Source organism: Silurus meridionalis, chromosome 23, assembly GCF_014805685.1.
Source record: "Silurus meridionalis isolate SWU-2019-XX chromosome 23, ASM1480568v1, whole genome shotgun sequence".
Classification (NCBI taxonomy): domain Eukaryota; kingdom Metazoa; phylum Chordata; class Actinopteri; order Siluriformes; family Siluridae; genus Silurus; species Silurus meridionalis.
The window spans coordinates 12962226-12983765 of record NC_060906.1 but is presented as its reverse complement, the minus strand read 5'-3'; the positions used below and the strand labels follow the sequence as shown (position 1 = coordinate 12983765).

The 21540-nt window shown below is 38.4% G+C and overlaps 2 protein-coding genes across 2 annotated transcripts in view; one reads left to right on the top strand and one right to left on the bottom strand.

Annotated features, from left to right (window-relative positions):
* Positions 1-600: 600 nt before the first annotated feature.
* rhoj (ras homolog family member J) lies at positions 601-20998 on the bottom strand. Its single transcript, XM_046836169.1, has 5 exons — positions 20090-20998; positions 8969-9027; positions 4393-4557; positions 3334-3429; positions 601-3230 (listed from the first exon to the last, which is right to left on the bottom strand). Exons 1-5 carry the CDS (start codon positions 20295-20297, stop codon positions 3084-3086), a joined length of 675 nt encoding a protein of 224 aa, XP_046692125.1. The 5' UTR covers positions 20298-20998; the 3' UTR covers positions 601-3083.
* A 187-nt stretch (positions 20999-21185) lies between these two features.
* The window catches only part of kcnh5a (potassium voltage-gated channel, subfamily H (eag-related), member 5a), a 76989-nt gene continuing 76634 nt past the window's right edge, over positions 21186-21540 (top strand). The window contains exons 1-2 of the mRNA XM_046836168.1: positions 21186-21249; positions 21341-21421. Of these exons, the coding sequence (XP_046692124.1) occupies positions 21379-21421 (43 nt within the window). The 5' untranslated portion in view covers positions 21186-21249; positions 21341-21378. The remainder of the gene's footprint in view (positions 21250-21340; positions 21422-21540) is intronic.

Sequence of the window (21540 nt, the reverse complement as noted above, 5' to 3'; positions counted from 1 at the left end):
ACAGATATTTGTGTAAAAAAGTAAAAGTAAAAAGTTGTCTGAAAAATAAATAGTGGAGTAAAGTACTGATACCAGAACAAATCTACTTAAGTACAGTAACAAAGTATTTGTACTTCATTACTTCCCACCTCTGGATAAAAACATATTTCACCCGTTACACCGTGTTACAGACACTTTCGTTAAAGCCTGTGCAAAATTCATTAGTTTCAATGTAGACGGCTTATAGACAGATGCGACTTATTTATGTTTAAAATAAAAATCTTTGTCAAATTCAGTGTGTGCGGCTTATATATGGTGCGCTTTATAGTCCGGAAATTACGATACATACAAATCTTATGGTAAGGTCTCCACAGTTTAGCATAATCATGGAATCTAAACAGCATAAGTATAAATTAACAGTGATGAAGCTACTCTGCATGATTTCTTGTGTTTCTTGGTCTCTTCTTTATGAATAATCATAGTATTTCACTATTATGAACTATCACCATGGGACTGTAAAATCCGCTGAAAGTATTTTTTGTACATTCAGTTTCTTAAGTTTTAATCACACCGTATGTGAAAGCTATAATCATGAAATGTAAAAAGAAAAGCACTAATACACCAAGTTGACAGTTTATTACACATACTGACATAGTAACTAAAACTGCTGTCTTTATGTATAATGTACAAACCAATACATATACAAAAGTCACCACAATCTAAATTTAAAAAAAGGTTACACAGTTTAAGTTATTGTAAATGTGGCCAGAGCTGCTGCTGGTCCTCTATGTATGATTACAATATACAATTTGTTGCATAGGATGATGTAAGGCACAGTGTCTGAAAAGAAGATATATAAAATAAACCAACTCTGTGCTACATGAAAGGCACGTGGATTCAGGCTCATTCCTCCTGTGTTTAATGGGCCTTTTTCTCTTCGTCTTCGCGAGGAGGTTTCGCGCATCAGAATTCGTCCCTGAGGTGCCACTTAAAAGCAACCAGTGTACAACAGGGCAATTCAGATTAATGCCAGGGCAGGAGCACATTTAAGTAGTACTGAGTAAAGATTTGGGTGTTTAGTGTTATTTCAGAAGCTGGAAAGCTATAAGTGAATGTGAGAATGTATCTAAACTCCTGCACTGTTCTTTTTTATTTTTAATACGAAGCAACACACTAAAGCTCTTGAAGGGAAGGAGTTCAGAGATTTAGCATGATGTAGAGCCCTGGCTGCTCCATGAGACCTTTGGGGGAAAAAAATGAGGGAGAAAGGCAAAGCTGTATGTGATTAGGTAGTTCTTAAAGAAGGTCAAAGAAGGAGGTGGATTTGGCAGAAAGGAGAAGTAAACCAGTATATGATTGCTGTTGGAGATGAGAAAATCTTTTGTCTTTGTTGTGTTAAAATGCAAAATCACATCCTGTGGAGTTCCCAAGCACCGTTATTGCAGGAGTGGCAACATACAAAATACAAATAGACCGTAGCAAATGAATTTTGATCACAAAAGCATTAGAAAAAAAAGAAAGATTAAAATTCTGTGTTCACTATGTGAAAATAAGCACCAACCAGATACCACGGTCTTGTGATGTTACAGGTCAAAATGTGAGTTTGAATACTGATGATGCCACAGACATCTGTAACCGGAAGGGAGAGAAAAAAATTGGCCTCTAACTCTGGGTACGAATATGGGCATTACTGTCTACCCTGTGCGTGGGAATTATTGCAGAAACGGGGGATGGACAGATAATGTTTTGGTGTTTCCTGTGCTGTAAATGTTGGCTGCAATGTTTGCACTCCTGCCACTGAAATCCTTAGTTGTTTCTCCATAAATTGCTGTGGAGGATTAAACTTAAGATCCATAATGATGGATTTGGAGTAATTAAAGTAAACAGTTTGCTAAAATGGGTTTAGGTCCACAATTACCTTTAACAGCGTTGCACTTAAATGCCCATCATTAAACAATAGATAACCTCACTAATGATGGAACACTGTGTCACACAGATGAGGATGGGTTCCCTTTGAAGCCTGATTTCTTCTCTCATACCTCATTTCCTTGCCACCACTGCCACCAATTTGCTCATTAGGGATAAACTTAGAGGGACAATTTTGTGACGCTAGAATTCATGTTGTAATGTAATTATTTCAGTAAAGCTGCTTTGGGACAATGTCCATTGTTGAAAGAGCTATACAAATAATATTTAATTGAATTGAACAATGTCATGTGTAGCACCACTAGGGTAAGTGTTGTTTGAAACACTCATCTTGAAAACTAAATTGTTTTCCCATTTCTACCATTTCCTGCCTGTATCTGCTTTCCTATTGATCATTTGGCCAACCTCCTGAGAATTTCCCTTATTAACTATCTCAGACCACAGCTATTCAAAAGAGCATGTTATTGATCCAAGACAATCAGGCTTTTACTGAGTAATAGATTTTCAACATTTGTTTCACGGGCCTTTGAAAGGCCTATAATGTATGAAACTAAAAATAGCTCATGAAAAACAAGACTTTTATTAGACTGGTAATTGGGGAAGTCTCCCTGTGGCAATTCAGAGACCTGTATGCTTGTCTAAAGCTTAAGGTAAGAAAGCAAACTGTCTTTGGTATGAGCACAAGAACAATACTGGGTTGTTGATCGAGGCACTTGTGTCGAGCTTAAAAAAAAAAAAAAAAAAAAATCAATGTAGTCATCTATAGATATAGTTTGGAGTTTCCAAATCCCAAAGGAAACCTTTTTGATCACACTATTAGGAGTTGGATGAGAGCACAACTGATAAACACATTGCTTTCATTTATATCCACTCCAAACCAGTAAAGCATGTCTTGTTTGTTCATGTCAACGTCTGTTCGAGTCCAGAAAATGTGCTTTACAGAATGTGTGAAAAACCCAGCTAAAAGCAGTAAACCCAGAGGGCGAAAAATAATTAATAAAGGAACAGAAGTGTGATTTTTTTTTTTTTCTCGTGTTCATGAAAGTTGAGGTGACGCAGAATACTTATTGAACTGAAGGTGCTGAAGGCCCTCGGCTGTGTGTCATTTCCCCTTTCAGGTACTGAAGGAACCGTGTCTTAGACCGATTTTAAGGGTGATATGCCTCATGGCACTGTGATCATGCAATAGTACAGCAGCTCCTGCATGATATACAGCACCTCTTCTGTTTCTTGGGGCTGAAGATTGTCAGGATGGCCTCGTCAAACACTGTCTTTAGCCCCTTCTGTGTTAGTGCGGAACACTCGAGGTAGCACTGCGCTCCAATCTGCATACGCAACATAAAAACATGTACGAACATGACAGAGACTACCGTCGGTATGCATCTTAGAAAAGGTATGTCGGAGATGAGATGAATGAGATTTTCATACCTCTTTGGCCAGTTTGAGGCCTTGTTCATATGTCAGTGGTTTCTCCTTCATTTGGAGCAAACGGGCAAGTGTCTTTGGATCGTCTCGCAAGTCAATCTGAGACACGCCAAACAAAATGATGTTACAAATGACAACTTTTTTAAAAATATACAGTACGTAGCAATATCAATTCTACTACAATCATCCTTAAAAGTGTTTATTCGGTCTCGGTCTAATCTTCGTAAGTAGATTGGACTTGAAGCCTTTCTTCCTTAATAGTCCACATTTGTTACTGTTAAGACACACTGATAATCTGTAACTAACATGGACATTTCTAGGCCAGGATGCCAGATTTCAGTATTGCAGCTGCAAGGGACTTTCTTTTTCTCTACTCAGCGATTGGAACTGCCAGTCCTATGGTTCACCTGGTGCCGTTTTGGCAGTAGCTAAAAACGTTTGCATTTTGATGGACTTTGGAAATGCAATTGATTTAATTGGGATTATTATTTCTTTCATACACATTCTGTGTGACTAAAAGTAAAAAATAGTTGTTGTACAGAGACACAAAGTTTGATTAACAAAATAAAAAGCAGTCATTTGTTTGTGCAAGTCTTCTGGTATCTTTATCACATACACACCCTCCTGATTCTAATATCTTTATTTATTCAACTTGGTAAACTTGCTCAAGCTCTGTCAGCCTGAATAAAGATGCTGAACAGGAATTTGTAAGTATTACTACATATTCAAATTCTGTAATAATTACAAATCCAACATGATCCTGCATGTCAATATTAGGTGGGCTTTAATAATTTATGTAAAAAGTCATATTCCTGACATTTTTCATTAAGACTTCTGTAATAACCTTTCTGGAACTAGGAAGTATAATGCAATGCGATGAAAGGTAGAGTGATAGGCATGGTGAAATATTCCAGGAAGACCAGTATTTACAGTAAATACAGGCACTCTTGGAAAGGTGCTCGACAAATTAAATTAGTGGACAGAAAACTAATAGTTGTATAAATACTTCTGGCTTTTTTTTTTTATACACAGATGTTCTGTCTGTCTGTTCATGGTGCTCACCTGTGTGCCTATGAGGATGTACGGCACACGAGGCATGCAAGACTTGAGCTCGGGAACCCACTCCTCCTGCACGTTGTAATATGAAGCCGGGTTCACCACGGAGAAGCAGATAAGAAACACGTCAGTGTTGGGGTAGGAAAGGGGCCGCAGCTGGTTGTAGTCTTCCTGTAAACAACAGAGGAGATGACAAGAAGCGAAATCCATTTTTTAATCACAGCACGCCTGCTGTTAAAAATCAAACTGTTCAATAAAGGAAAGGAGAAAATTAAATATGTTGTACACAATCCATTGTACAATTAGAAAATGCTTGTACACACTGGCAACTTCAATATAATGCAATTATCTAATAAGTCAATCATGTGGCAGCAGTGTAATGTGTAAAATCCTGCAAATTAAGGAAATATCCGTGTTTATGCTTAAAACATTCATTTCTATTTTTGTATTTTTGTCTAGACGTGACATTTAACAGAAATATGGCCGGAATGTGATTTTATATATTTACTTTTCCCACACAAGACCTGAGAAAAGAAGAAACCTTTTTATCTAGTTGTGGAGTTTGAGCCGAGTTGGGAATTTTGCTGAAACCTGCCAGTGTGAGTCGATAACACTGTGCAATGAACTGGACAGATAAAAAAATTGAAAAAAGGCAACATTTTGCCAATCTTGTTCAGTTTCAGTTCACCTGTGCCCACTGATGCCTCGGATTCCTGTTCTTTCCTGAAGCTTCTCCTGTTGAAGTCTATCCACCTCAACGTTCAGAGTTTTCTGAGATGCTTTTCTGCTCACAATCCTTTTAAAGAGTGGTTATTGTAGTTGCCTTCCAGTCCATATAAACCAGTCTGGCCATTCTCCTCTGTCTGCTCTCAAGAACAACATATAGATCTGTTGCTCATTTGTGTTTTTGTTTGTTTATTGCACTATTCGGTGTAAACTCGTTGTGTGTGAAATCTCCAGGAGATTAGCATTTCTGAAATAATCAAACAAGCCCATGGCACCAAAAATCATACCGCAATCGATATAAATTTTGCCTGCATTTGCTCTATATTCTGTACATGTTTGATTGATGAAATGCCTGTAATGTTTCTGATAAAGGGATCTGTATCGAAATAGAAAAAAAAACATTTATAGCACTTATTTTTTTATAGGGCAACATGAGAGCTCTGTCCTGATACTGGCTTTTCTGATAAGAGCCAGACCCTTTAGTGCTGAAGTGCAGTTGATCCCAGGGTAAGTGTTTACTATAGAAGAAGAGTCAAGCATGTTGGAAATGCGCTTCAGTGAAACGCACAATGCCAGTGCAGTGAAGGGCAACACAGTGAGTAATTTCAGTGTCTGCACTTCACTACTTTATGGGTATGAAGACTATGTTGTAAAGTGTCATCTACACCTCTCCAATGATATGAGCTGCTTGATAGCTGCTTGATAAACTGAGGGAAATTTTGGGTTTTAATGACTACATGCTACATGTGTCAAATGGTTTTACATCCACACTTGGCTTGCACAATGTCCCGGTTTACCACATACATACACTCACTGGATACTTATTAAGGAGACCTGTTAATTCCTGCAGTTATCTAGTCAGTCAATTGTGGTCATGCACAGCACATCATATTTAAGGTGGATGGATTACAACAGCAAAGAAACTATACAAAACTATACAAAGGGCACAGGCTCAACCAAATGCTACATCTGAAAACTGAAAAAGACCAGGTAATTTTCAATACCAATCTTTAACTATTCCGTTTTATCCTAATCTTTAATTAATATAGTTTTGCTGAGTGTCTCAGATTTTTTTTTGTATTTTATTTTGCCTATGATTGTCTCAAATTTATGTTCTTCACTGGCATGAGAACCAGATATGGTCTTCTGCTGTTGTAGCATATTCATCACAATGTGTAATATTTTGGCCATGCTGAGATGCCTTTTGTGCTCCCCATAGTTGTAAACAGAGTTACTATACCCTTCCAGGCAGCTTGAAACAGTTATACCATGTCCTCTGACCTCAAGGATCACAGTATTTTAATGTTACTATAAACAGACACTCTTGACCTGTATCTGCATGCTTTTTTCTTTTTTTCATTGCACTGTTGCCACATGATTGGCTGATTTAGTAAATGATTGCACAGGTGTTCCTAATAAAGTGGACAATGAGCGTACATCCATCTAACAAACTACTGCACACAGTAGAAATGAAAGAAAACAGATCGTCCGACTTCAAATAGTGGTCCAATTGTGCGATATTCTTTTATTTTCTTTCCATATAATGTCTTGTGACTTGAATAAATAATCTTGTGACAGGAGCTACAGGCAGGTGATAAAGGAAACAAATGTTATCTCTGTTTTGCTGTGAAGGGAATTGTACCGCCATGGTTTGGGTCCCCTTTAGACTTTAAGATTTACGGCAAATCAATGCAATGTTATTCTGACTGATCTCTTTTATCCTACGATGAAACGTTTCAATGCTAAAAGGGAGCTGTCTTCTGTAAGACATCAATTCTCTCTTCCTTAAGGCACAAGGAATAAGGAGTATGGAAATCATATACTGTAAATTAGGGATGTAAAGCAATGCCAATATCTGCAGTTGTTCAGGCCTTCAAATATTCAGATCTGATTCTGTACTCGGATTTAAACTGGATATGAGTGGGGTCATGACACAATGTCGTTTTCATTTACAAATTACTGCAGAAATTATATCTCCTTAACCAGGTACACTGTGGCATTTTCTGGCAAGTTTTCTATCTTCTATCTAATGTGACTGAGTTTGCAAGATAACTATGTACCAAAAAAAAAAAATATATATATATATATATATATATATATATATATATATATATATATATATATATATATATATATATATATATACACAGTACAGACCAAAGTTTGGACACACCTTCTCATTCAAAGAGTTTTCTTTATTTTCATGACTATGAAAATTGTAGATTCACACTGAAGGCATCAAAACTATGAATTAACACGTGGAATTATATATGGAATTATATACATAACAAAAAAGTGTGAAACAACTGAAAAATGTCATATTCTAGGTTCTTCAAAGTAGCCAACTTTTGCTTTGATTACTGCTTTGCACACTCTTGGCATTCTCTTGATGAGCTTCAAGAGGTAGTCACCTGAAATGGTCTTCCAACAGTCTTGAAGGAGTTCCCTGAGAGATGCTCGGCACTTGTTGGCCCTTTTGCCTTCACTCTGCGGTCCAGCTCACCCCTAAACCATCTCGATTGGGTTCAGGTCGGGTGACTGTGGAGGCCAGGTCATCTGGCGCAGCACCCCATCACTCTCCTTCTTGGTCAAATAGCCCTTGATGCCTTCAGTGTGACTCTACAATTTTCATAGTCATGATATAAAGAAAACTCTTTGAATGAGAAGGTGTGTCCATACTTTTGGTCTGTACTGTATATATCATCCCCAATTTAAGAAATAGTGATCTTCTGCTACAGCAGACGCCGATAACCATCTAGGAATATTTCATCAGATTTACTTTACTCTTTACATTTGTGTCCAGAAAGATCAAGAAGGTTCACTTTACAGGTAGTAAGCTTCTATTTAGTAACACCCCTATTCATCATATACTGTGACCTTTGCAGTCATCAGATCTCAAAAGAACTGAACACCTGAGTGATTTTGGATCAATGTCTTAGACAGAGCTGTGCATCATCATCATCATCAAGTGAAATAATCATTATTTTAAAATAATGGTCTTCATCCCTTCAATACAGTTGCAGAAATGTGTAAAATCTACGAAAAGGGGTTTGGATGCGTTGTCATAGACAAACAACTTATGATACATTTTTCATATTGTTGTTAAATTTGTTACCCACCTGTTACCCAGGTTGGACTGACCCCCTTTTCCAGAGCGACTTACAATGATCTTTTTTTCTACATTTAAACAGTTGAGGGTTAAGGGCCTTGCTAAAGCACCCAAGAGTGGCAGCTTGGTGATTCTAGTATTTGATCTCACAACCTTAATAAAAAGAAGTCAAACAACTTGGACACTAAGCTACCATGTCCTCACATCCCCCAAAAATGCTGAAGGTAAAATTAGCATTTATGTTCATGCTATCAATCCATCCAGTGAATCGGTACTGCTTGCTTACATTATATCACCCCGTTATGGTGTATGCAACTGACACCACACACTGTAGCCTACAAGCACACAGCAGTTTGAGTGGATAACACCTGACAGCTTTCCTCTCTTCCAGATGGATGCAGGCTGCATAATATTGAGTGTGCCTTTCTTGTGTGTTCCCAATTATGAGACATCTGAAGAAGCTTATTTACTTTGGAGATATTGAGTTATCTGACGCAAAGCAATAAAACCATCAATAACAGTTTGATGATGAAGGGAGTCAGTCCGGAAAAATGGTTAAGGTCATCTATCAAAACGTCAAGTTTATTTGTGAAACAGTCATAATGCATTATGCACAACAGAATGTACCCTTATTTAAGTCAGAACATACTCTATGTACTATTAATGAAATATGTGATTATAGTTTATACTTATTCAAGTATTGTTCTACAAAAAAAAGATAAAATAATTATATAAGTAATCACTTACCTGACCAGCAGTATCGTACAACCCCAACAAGTGCTGTCTGCCAGACACTGTAATATTTACTGTGAAAGAAGCCACATAAAAATGATGAGTTTTTTTGCATCTACAAATTGCAAATAAAATACAGTACATGGTTACTGAGTAAACTAAAGGCCTTCTTCTTTACAAACCTTTTAAAAAGTAAAATCAACATTTCGCTGTAGGGTTTTTGTATTCTTACACAAGCATATGTTTGTACTAGCATGAGGCTAGCGAGGTGACTGAATGCATCCTACTGTCTACAGAAGCTTGTGACCATAGATTCAGTCGAATCAAAATGACATCATAACAACATAGCCTCAAACTATTTTAAGTTGAGAACTTGTCACGCTTGACTTAAGTTACAAGCTAGCAGCTAGAGATTTTTTTAAAGCAACCATGTAACAGGCAGCTGTAATTTTCAACACCAAATGTTCAGAGAACAGAAGGATGTACCCGGGTCTGAATGCCCATACGCCAAACCCTGACGAATAGCCAAAGAAAATGCCAAACTGCAAATGATCAAACTAAACATGTCCACATTAACTCACTTAACTAAGTCTTTCAGATGTACACATTTTTCCGATCTCGGCTAATTGTGGTGCAACTGGTGCAATTATGCTCGTTTCTGATTGCTAATAATTGCACTCCAAAGACACATCAACACCCTAGCTAGTTAATGAAATTGCTAGATAACAGTGTAGATTAAACCTGCTAATCACATCTTTTCTAATCAGGAAAAAGACTAAAAAATGTGGACGGAAAAAGTTCAACTCTTGATAGAGAAAGTTTATGTCATCATTCCCACTGTGTGCTAGAAGGTATAGAAACAGTACTATCATTAACTTCCCTGGCTGATGCTCCTCCCCATTAAGATTTATAGAATGGATTGCTCTCCCAGTGGGTCTCATTGTTGAAGTTCCCATTTTTAACAATATGGATCTTGATAGATCTGAAAGTGGCAGCGAATGTGCCTTTCCACAATTATACCATATCTACAGAAAGTAACCAAATCTACAGAACATTGTCTTATTTTTTTCCCTGGTCACTTAAAAACTATAAATTAATGAAGAGTTAATGAAGATTAATATTGTTTACAAAGCTTTTACAGTGTATATCTGCCCCACCTGACCCTTCAGATGAGCCACCAGTGCCTACTGTTTACACTGTGGAACTGAGTAGATTGATTGCATTTGGTTCAGTTTGGCTGAAATGTATTTGAAAAAAAAATTCAAACTACAGTTTAAATACAATGGTGATCTTTTGTCTTATCACTTCATAACTTGTACACTAAATATAAGAGGTGTACAATACATCTATCATTATGGGTGATGAGTCAATAACAGTAGACTAGTGTGATCATAAAGAGGAAAACACACCATGCTCTTTTTTTGGCTTATGTTCTCAACAACCAGCATTTAATAAAGTCATTGTGTGTGCGCTAAGCACTTTCTTGGCTCCTTAGTAGATGCACCACAGGGCTTAGTGAACCATTTGGAACAGAGCCGTTTTCACATCTGATGAAAGCTGTGAATAATAATTGTAACGATCATAACTTCTTTGTCTTTACTGAATTCCAAACCAACTGAATTTTTAATCTACACTGTTAAGCATTTAGAGAAATTATTTGTTCCCCCTGATTAAGTTGATAAAACATATGATCTTATAAGAATTGGCCCTTTAGTCAGCTGGAAAAGCTGGAAATTGGCTGGGATTGGAATAAGACAGCTGCTGCAGCTGAAGATGTTTAGTTTTAAAAGTGTCATAAGGAAGGGCATTGTGTGTGTGTGTGTGTGTGTGTGTGTAGAAACAATATACATCCTTGTGGGTGATAAGCACATAAAAGGACAGTTGTTTTGTTATAACATAGAGGAAAATGGCCAGACACAGCCATGCTTTTTTTTTTTTTTTTTTGCTGTCTACAACCAGCACTCAGTAAAGAAACAAGTGTGTCAGCTGAGCACTTTCCTGTCTCTTTAACTGCACACTATGCTGTCTCTATATTCCCTAAAGGTTTCACTCTGGGCATTGACACTAGTGCAATGCTTGTAAAAGGCAATATGGTAATTTAAAATTTTCTCCCCCTCATCTGCAGTAGTAATGAGCTGAAATGCTAGAAGCTCCACAGGGCTGGTGAGAAGCAGCAGCAAAATGAAACTTCCCCGCAGATCATGTCGTTACGTCAAGCATTATTGTATCCCTTGGCAGCATGTGGCATAATCTTGAAACATTAGAGATATAATTGATGAGTGACTATGCGCAGTGTGAGGCTTTAGAGCACTTCAGAAATTCGAATCAAGTCAGTCGTGTCTTATATTCACTGGAACGACTGCAAATGGGGCTGCTAAATTTAGCTTCCTCTACAAACGCAGACAAGAGTTCGATCCCAAATACTGCAGGCAACAGCATGCTGAAAGGCACTAAGGCGGTGAGAAAGTGCTGAACTCTGCTTCTAAATCACCTCGACACTTTGTGGTTATCAATTTTTGGTAAGGAACTGAATGACTGCAGCTGTAGCTGATATGACTAGTAAATGGGTGTGAGTGGGGGGGGATGAAACTGAGACAGCATTTCATTTGGACATGCTTTGAGGCTGAGTCTCTGTTGCAACGTATCAGCTGTCCCTCGCAGCTCCCTATAGAAGCACTGGTCTCCTCTTGAGACACTCTGAATAAATAAGGAGTAGACTGTTGACACACACAGCCTTCCTCTCCTGTGTCCCACTTCGTTGTTTCTGGTAAAGCAGGAAAAGGACAAAGACAAAGAGGAAGAATGAGGGAGAAAAATATTGTGGTTATCTGGGGGTGGTAAAGGGGCCCTCAGCTGTTCCATCCGGTCAGCTGCCTCTCGTCATGGGGCCTGCCTGTTGTACTCCACAGCTTGGAGAGAGAGACACACGGTGTTGTTTCAATCATCCCCCTCTAACCGAAAACCTCCACACATGTTGTGTAATGTGATTTGGGGTGTGGATAAGTCTCCAGGCCTCTTACAATGTGGCTCTGTGTAATGCGAGAATGCTTAAAGCGCGACCATGGCTTCTTTAGCTGACCAACCCACTCAGAGGGAAGCACAATAGATAAAATGCTATGAACAGTGCTATTAGTGTAGGTGGGAAAATCCCTGACATTCCAGTACAGTATTAAGCACTGTAACAAAAATATAAACCTGGTAGTGATCGTTGAGCACTGCATATACTAGTGCATAAATAAACACATCTTAAACGATTATACAAAAAATTCACCCTTAACATCTTAGTTTTTTTTTCTTTTTCTTTTTCTTCAGTTAAATGATTTTTCAGTGCCCAGTCAACAATTACCAACATTCAACAATGCTTGTCATCTCATTCATGCTAACCTGCAGAGACAAATCTCTTGGTTAGCCAAGATGCACCACATTGCATTCTGGACCTTTAAGTCCAGCCTGCAGATTAAACTACTTCTGCAATTCATTTCTCATTAATCCATTAAAATGAAACTAAAGAATGGTCAATAAGAAAAGAAACTCCTGCTCGTGTTTTGAAGTGTTCATGGTAAAACCGACGCTATATCCCTGATTACTGGAATTGTGCTAGCAACCGCTATCTACTCGTGAGAGTATACTGAAAGCATATTTCATGTGTTTTAGGGGTGGAGTTTTCCGAGTAATGTGATTAAGGGTAATGTGGTCACTACTTTTTATGGCTCAGTAGCATAATTCTGTTAAATGCAGCATTTCATCTTGTTATATATTTCTTGACAGCTGGATACACTATACATTACTTTTTTATACACACACATATATACACACACACACACACACACACACACACACACACACACACACACACACACACACACACACCTCTGTTTTGGTGGAATTTTTGCAAGTGAATGATTTTAAATGTCACTGTTGGAATATAGTATGCCTACAAGAATCATTTTATCATTATTCTTAAAATAATACTTTTAATTAGTCTTTCTTTCATTTTGGTCTGCTGCAGATAGTCACGAGCCACGACAGTCATCACTGGGGTTTATTCATCATGCATGCACAGGGGACAAAGTTTTGTTTAACACCTTTGCTGTATTACCTTGTTTTACGTGCATGAAATGTATTACACAATATATTATTCATACCAGTATAGATTTGAGCATAAACTATATACTTCATTCTCTGCCCATTTGTATATAGAAATGTGTTTATCCACACACAAGAACATAAATGTGCTTTGCATGTTAAAGGTAATCCAGTTATTATTATTGTAATTGATCTTTTGTATTTAATAACAGACAGTCTTTCGGGACATTATAAAGTGCAGGAAAATGAATGTTTCATCTCATTGATTTTCACTGTGTTTTAGTACAGTTGATTAAACTGGCTAAGAGCAAGACCCAGGTCAATTGAGAGCACGTTCGCTGCTAATTATGCATTTTAATCAAATCATGTCTGTGAAGCTGTGCTCAAACAGTAACGAGGCAAAGCTTTTGATTAGCCGTGCACTGCCATTGCTTACAAACACACTTCGCCAATGTGAACACGGGACTGTAGACAGCAACTCTAAGGGATGTTTCTTGGAACTAGAAATGAATATAAAATGAGTCATAATCAGTTGCTTTTTTTGGCACTTGGATTTTTTGTTTGCAAACCTCTGCATTTTGAGACCGAGATGCCTTTTGAGACTGCACCTAGATGCACATCTGGCAGTTGATTTACGCTCAATTTGAAAAAGTTTTACAGTCTGGCTTTACATATAAACAAAAGCAGTTTATGCTGGTCACTGCTCAGTACCGGTCTTCGGTAAGGCTAGAGATGCTATTAAATTATTGATCTATTAAAAACTTCGGTTTATCAGCAATCTCTGGTAGCACTGTCTAGATCTAGTGCTCATGCAAATTGGGCATAAAATAAATGTTGCATTAATGATGCATAACTAGTATGGCATGATGCTGATCTAAGCATGGTGGTGGAATACAGTGTTAGCCTGCTGCAGATTGTAACACACTCTATTACGTCAAACAAACGCATGCTTTTAAACATCAAGTGATACAGCAAAGCCTGCAATCAAGTGTAGGTGTTGACAATAACTTTTTCAAGGTGCTAAATACACTTCATATCCTGCACTCTAATTACGCTTTATCTTTATTTTAAAGACAGTACAGACTTATTTATACAGAAATGTGTTTTTATACCCTCTCCCAGACTGAGAAGAAGATGAAGCTACCTTATTAGAGACGAAAGTATTATGTTTAAATGGTGATTCAAATATTTTTGGGGACTTTGCGGTATGATGTGGCCTAATGCAAAGCATGCAAAGCGTATTATTACTTATTCCACTTATACAGCAGCAGTTTGCCAACAATTATATGTTTCCACTTAACAAATAATATAAAGATGAATCAAATAAAAAACCTTAAAAGTGTGACAAATGTAAAATTTGAGAAATCCGATGTCCATGTTTTTTGGGTCAATAAAATGGTCGTTGGTTAGAAAAAACCTGAAGTAATGTAACAGATGGTTCATCAGGGGCTGTACATGTTTTCTTAGAAAAAGCTGGACATGTATTACATGTATTGTTAGAAGACGTGCACTTAATGAAATAGTGATGATGGGATAATTGTATAATGTTTTAAACCTTTTGACATTTCTGACATACTTTTTCTTAGAAACATTCGTAGAAACTTAGAGCACAAAAAACCCCAAGGACTATCATCTGACACATCCTTGAATCATACTTGTTTAACGTTGTTTAACTTCCACAAGTACATAATGCCAGGTATAAAAATCCTTCATCCTTTGACAAGACACTTTTTTCTTTTAAAAAATGTAATGAAAAAATGCATCTTATTATGGAACAATCATCAATTTTTCTTCAATTAGAGGCCACTTTGTGCATCCATGAAATTCTCATCCATGAAATTCTCATCCATGAAATTCCGGAGTAAGAACGGGAGCTTTGAGGATGGATTTGGACTGTATTTAAATTTCAACAGTTTGCTACACTGCACCCCGCAACATTGTTCATCTGAAGTTAATGGACATTCGGTGCAACCCGGATGAGGATGGGTTCTTGAGTCTGGTTCCTCTCAAGGTTTCTTCCTTATGCCAACTCGGGGAGTTTTTCCTTGCCACAGTCGCCCCCGGATCGAGGACAAACTTACACTTATAAAGAACATCTTATTCCACTCAATCACCACATTATTTGTGTAAAGCTGCTTTGAGACAATGTTCATTGTTAAAAGCGCTATACAAATAAAAATGAATTTTATTGAATTGAATCTGACTGTTCTATGTGGGAAAAATTACATTTGACACAGAATTATGCTTCCAAAAATAAGCTTATTTTTAGACTTAGATTTTGTGGAATGCTTGCCATGCACATCCATGTAAACACTATAAGAGCGATGCTGTTATCGAACATTAACACCTACTGGCTAATTTGATTTAAGAATTTAACAGCTATGTGCTATAAGTAGTTATAATAAACATCAAACTGTCATGCAAACTGTACATTATCAATATGAGAAGTAAAAGATGTTTCACTTTTGGTGTGATGTTTTTGCATACATTGTGTATAGACTATGGATATACAGACTGCCTCTCCTATACAGACATTGTCCAATCTTACATAACAGCCATTTGCTAGGTAAACTTAGCATCTAAAATGTATTTCCATAAGTAATAAGGCCTGTACATTAGCAGGAGAATGAGATCCTACTCATACACCACATAACAGCACCAAAATGGTGTTCCTCATCAAAGATGGATATTTTAATTATAATTTTTATATTAGATTCACAATGGTCCCAAAAGTGCCCATGACTTAACAAGGCAATATCACTGGTATATTACATGATTTGTGGCGAGCCGCAAGAGACAATGATTCATCTCGACAACGTTAACAGTCTCTATGCCGTAGACTGGGAACGCAATCTGTTTGTTTGGAACAAGGGAATTTTGATCCAGTGGGATTTGTGAGCGGAAACAACGGCCTCTCTTCACAGTGGAACTTTAGCCCTACATCCTTTATAGCCCATGACGTGAGTGAATAGACCTAGGAGTGATTCTAAAATGGAAATTTGTTTTAACTGATTGAAAAAGTAATCAGACTAAGGAATATAAAAACTGAGTATTTTTTAGAATTTAAAAAAAATCAATAACAATTTCCTACCATTTTCATGGTACGTTTGAGAAGGTTATCAAACAAAAGTGTTTAGCAGCCATTGACCCATATGTGGAGTATATATATGTGTGTATTGTTTCATCCATTGCAACATGTGTTTAAAAATGTGGTGCCTACTACAATCTCTGCAGTAAACTACTGCTAGCGAAATAATGGCCATTTCTTGTTTAACACTAATACTGCTATATCAACAACAATGGACTCTATTCAGGACTATACAAGAGAGCGCTGTGTTCCTTGGCCTAGACATTAAGACACTGTGTGACAGTTCACCCATTTTATTATGATGCTATGTCGAGGCCCTCTCCATGTGGAGAAACTGATGGGGCTAGACCTAAATGGGAACGATTGATAGTCTCTGTGTTTTCACTCAGCCCTGCTGCGCACAACAGAAGAATGTCCCTTCTTTTCCCTCTTGATCTTTTCTCCTCTATTTTCTCCTCATCCGTCTCAGTGTTTGAATATCACTGGTAAGGTTTCTAACGTATAGCACATATGAACAAAGCTTGACAAGAAGATTTATAGCATATTTATGTCTCCTGATGATTCCAGACAGGCTAATATGGTTCTCTAAACATACCTGGGTATGGCTATGTATAGCTGGACTGAGCTGTCTGAGAAAACTGAATGCAAGTCAGCGATCGGCTAATGTAAATAGATTCAATGATCTAGAGATTATTACAAGTTCTTCACAGAGAGAGAAAGAGATAAAGCAAGACTTCGAATATTTCGCCTTCTCTGGGAGTTTTTCCTTGCCACAGTCGCTCATCAGGGACAAACTTACACTTGTAAAAAAAAAAAAACATTTTTATCACCCCATTATCTGTGTTAAGCTGCTTCGAGACAATGTTCATTGTTAAAAGGCGCAATACAAACGAAAATAAATTGAATTTCAATATTTAACCATTTCTATATACACAGCCAGTTAAAGGTTGCCGGTGTCCTTGAATTAACATTCTGGTGTCTGTGTTGTTGTCAGAATGGCGCTTCTCCCTGTGTCTACATTGATTTCCTCCAGGTTCTTCAGTTCCCTCTTACCTCCCAAAAGCGTACAAGGTGTATTGACTATGCTAAATATTGGCTATGCTATACGTGTGTACGTGGCTCACTGCGATACCATCCCATCTAATGTGCATTCCTGTCTCATGCTGAATATTCCTGGAATAGACTTCTAAACCTGACCTGGATAAAGCAGCTTTCTGAGAATGAATGAACATGTAAAAACTTTTGACTGACAGTGTATATATTAAATCGTCCTTGCAGTGAGATTATATAGTCGCTGTCTTAGCAACATTTTTGGCAGTAGATTTGAATGCTGTCATGTCAGATTTTCAACAACCTAATCCGAGTAACTCAGTATTTTATAATAACAATAACCCAAACCATACATCATATAAGATCATGCTTGATATTTTAGCTTCTTATTTCCAACACACACACACAGATTTAGGTACATTTTCCACTCTTTCACGGTATGGGGAGTAAAAGGACAATAAGAAAATAACAAAAGCATCACCACACAGCATCCTTTCTACATTATGATCTGACTACATAACCACCAGCTTGGTTTTAAGAGCCCATAATTTTTAAAAGGGACCTTAAAATCTGTGGTGAGGTCACATCTGTTTGGCAACGCAGTGTAACTGAACCAATTAAAATATCTTATACGGCCTTCATTCTTCCGGCTCTCTGCCTTTTAACTGCCACATAAATGCATCAACAATAACAATCTTTCATATAGTGTGGTAGGATTTCTTTTGTCAATTGCCCTGGTGCACTTTAAACAGCACTTTAATTTCAAACAACCGTGACTTGAAACTTTGTGGACATGCTTCTAATTGTTACTTATCCGTCTGTTTATCTAAAGTAGGAGTTACAAAATAAGCTGGACTGCGAGTCACATTTCCTATGAACATATGGTCTTTTCATCACTTTCCAACAGATAATCCCACAAGTATTGAGGCTTTGTGTTTTTCCTTTAAATCTGTTTCCTAACTAAAATCCTGGAAGGCAGCAACAAACCTGACATTTGTAGTATACATGAGCCTTGGGAGCAGTGTCAGAAACCACTTGTGGGACTATTTAAAAGATCACATCAACAATGGTTAACATTCCATGTCTGGACCACATCTGCAACTCACAGGTTCCTTCATACAGTAAGTGCTGTGATACATCACTATTGTGTCCCCCCCACCCCCACGCTTCTAGCCTTGAGGAGTTCTGCCTCATTAATGCACATTAGACCTTGTAATAAATTCGCCCATGTGCAGAAGCAGCTCCAGCCAACAAAAGTTCACAAATAAAATGGTGTCAAAGCCTGGGTGAAATTGTTGATTGTTCTAAATGTATTCTGGCTCTGGACATACTTCAGACACAACTCTGACTGTAAAGATAAACAGGTGCTCTTTGTCTAGTGTGTGTGAAGATCACAGAGTAACCAATTCATTATTTGTGTGCCGGATTATAATTAGAACGCTGTACAAAGTTTTGTCTTTTTTATAGGGAAGTTTGCGGGGAAAACTGGAATTTTGTCAAATTTCTGTCCTTTTGTTCACTGAGAACTTTTTTTTTAACTGTGATGAAACTTTTTCCAGTGATGTCACTGTCATGCGAAGAAATAACCAGAATATCAGACACATCGTCCACACATCAGCAGAGTGTAAACAAATCTAAGCAAAAAAAAAAAATCCAGAGCGGTTTAGTTTAATATCTAAACACGTGCTGTGACTGCAAATGTGTTACAAACACTGCCTCGGACTACTCTCTCTCTCTCTCTCTCTCTCTCTCTCAGTAGAAAAGGTAAAGAATTAAAATGATAACTAACATATCTAACGGTTGTTAAAGGTGGTGATCATGTCGTCAGACTACAAAACACCATTAATATGTTACAGATTTCAGCTATGGAAAGCGTAAGCTCCACTACAGCACAATCATGTGGTGTCGTAGACGCTATAGCATTTGACGTGAGCCTACAATATACAATAACATGCACTCTAATGAGACTTAATGGGCACTACTGCTGCCTCACAGTTCTATGTTACAAACTCTCCATGTAGGTTTCCTCTGTAATCTCTGGTTTCCTCCCTCCTTCAAAAACTTAAAATTTGCAGGTTGTAGTAATGTATAGATTTGGTCCTCACATTGCCCTTATGTGTAAATATGTGTGTGCACGATGCCTTGCAAGTAGATTGGCTTCCTATCTCAGTGTGTACTCCTGCCTCACACCCAGAGTTGTTACCGGGATAAGCAGTGGACCCACAATAACCCTTTTAGGGATAAAGTGCTTGTTAAAGTAGAATGAATAAAGAAGTACTCAGAGTCCGCTCTTATCGTTTTCATGCTGGAGGTTTCATGCGGGAGAATAATCTGCCTCAACTTTCTACCCTCGTGCTTTTGCTGGTTCTTTCGAGTCGATATCATGTGCCTGAGATCATTTCAGTTCTATACCTTCAGAGCATTCTCTCAACTTTTCTCTCCAGTTTAGTTTAATACAGGGTGATATTATGAGTAAAATCTTTTCTTTTTTTATTTTTAGATTGGAGAATAAACTAAATATGCCTGTTTAATGTAACCCTATTGTGGTTCATTGACAATAATGACAGCAGGATGTGATCAAAAGGTAGCACAGGGTATGTTCCAATCCTTTTGTGTGTAATGTGTAGCTGTTTGTAAACATTGGTTTGTTTTACTTGTGTGTTTCAAGTCTTGACTGAGGATTAAGTGTATCCAGTCACAAACAGTTCCTCTATCAGGGGCTATTCTTGGGACCCTGGGGTTAAGTGTGCGTGCGTGCCAAAGTGTGTGTGTGTGTGTGTGTGTGTGTGTGTGTGTGTGTGTGTGTGTGTGTGAGAGAGAGAGAGAAAGAGAGAGAGAGACACCGGATGCAGAACAACACAATACAATGGAGTACAGTAATTACAGTAAGAGGGATGAAATATTTGTCCCACCTGCGTAGTGGTCGAACACAGTCGGTACATATTCCTCGGGGAAAGCGTCATTGGCGTAGCTCATGATTAAACAGGTCTTGCCAACAGCTCCGTCTCCGACCACCACACACTTCAGCATCTTTTTGACAGAGGCGGTAAAGGGCTCTCCACTGTCCGCTCCGTCCTCTGCCCCGGTGCGCTGCTCCCTTCTGGAACTACGGCCAGGCATGATGGTGCTGCTGTCTCTCTACCTCCTTCCCTTTTAGCGCACGGACCACGTTAATCCCTGTCCTTCTGTAGTCTCTAAGAGGACGTTTTGTAAGAAGGGCCTTCAGTTAAACGAGTTCAAACCCCTCAGGATGACTTCTCAAGCCTCGTACTAATCCGCCTGCTCGGTAAACCGCACTGTTTTGCGTCCCGCTTCCAAAACAACCCGCCTGCGGATCCGCCTGCATTTACACACACTCAGTCCACCAGCTCTCATCCAACCCTCTCCGTGTCCGACACTCAAACACTTTCTGTGGGTGCCTCGATTTTTCCCATTTTGTCTCTCACTCTCTAGGTCAGCCTTCTCCATTCGCCGGCTCCTCGTCGCTCGTTTTCAGGAAACTGAAGCGTTCCTTGAGAATGCCATATTAGGCAGGAGTGGGCTGGGAACAATAGGGGCTCTGTCCAAATCCACGTAACAAGGGAGACTAGGCAGAAATACAGCAACGACAAACACAACGAGGGGACATAATCCAGGTCCCGCAGTTTCCCATTGAGCTAACTCAAAAAAAAAAGTTAACCACTGTAGGCAAAACAGCCAAATCCAACTCGAATCTTAATTACATGCGCTAGAAAGACGCGCAACAGTGAAGGTGTGTGTGCATATCCACCAATTTATCTGCTCTAATCTCAGACTGTGTTCACAGAAAGCATGTTTGGTGCGTAAGCAGAAGAAGGCGTGGCTTGTGGCACGGGGTGGCAGCTGCCACTCTTGAATAAACGTTGCCACCCCACCCACACCCTGATCTCAAATCAAGTCAAATGTTTTCCAGTCCAATCCTAATGCAATCCCAATTAATCATATCTATATCATATAATGTGGAGGTCGTTTGACTGGTATAGTTTGGGTCTGGGCAGCACCAGGGTGCAGTGGCTGGAGTTGATGCCTCTGCTGAACTTGGGTTACTACCTGGGTGTGTTCCTCCTGTGAATATAATATAAATTATCCTAGGTGTAAACGTATATGTGCATGTGTCCTGAGACAGACTGGTTTGCATGTTCCAGCATCACACCCAGGGTTCTGAAGATCCACCACAACCAGGATGAAAAATGCTTACAAGGTTTCTGTGAATGCTTACGCTCATGGTAAGTTTCTAGAGGCTTGTGGTGACCTTAAAATTAAATCCAAGAAAATGTCATAGGGTTCAGTGAATGCTCCTGAGTGTTACTGTATGTTTGGGGTCTTTGACCTCAAAACAAATCCA

Bases quoted from the DNA above. Each gene is read 5' to 3' on its own strand.
- rhoj (XM_046836169.1), bottom strand. From the start codon at position 20,297: ATGCCTGGCCGTAGTTCCAGAAGGGAGCAGCGCACCGGGGCAGAGGAC. The intron at 4,558-8,968 runs GTAAGTGATTAC...TGTTGTTTACAG, and splicing joins TGTACGATACTGCTGGTCAG to GAAGACTACAACCAGCTGCG. The intron at 3,231-3,333 runs GTATGAAAATCT...TTGCGTATGCAG, and splicing joins GCCTCAAACTGGCCAAAGAG to ATTGGAGCGCAGTGCTACCT.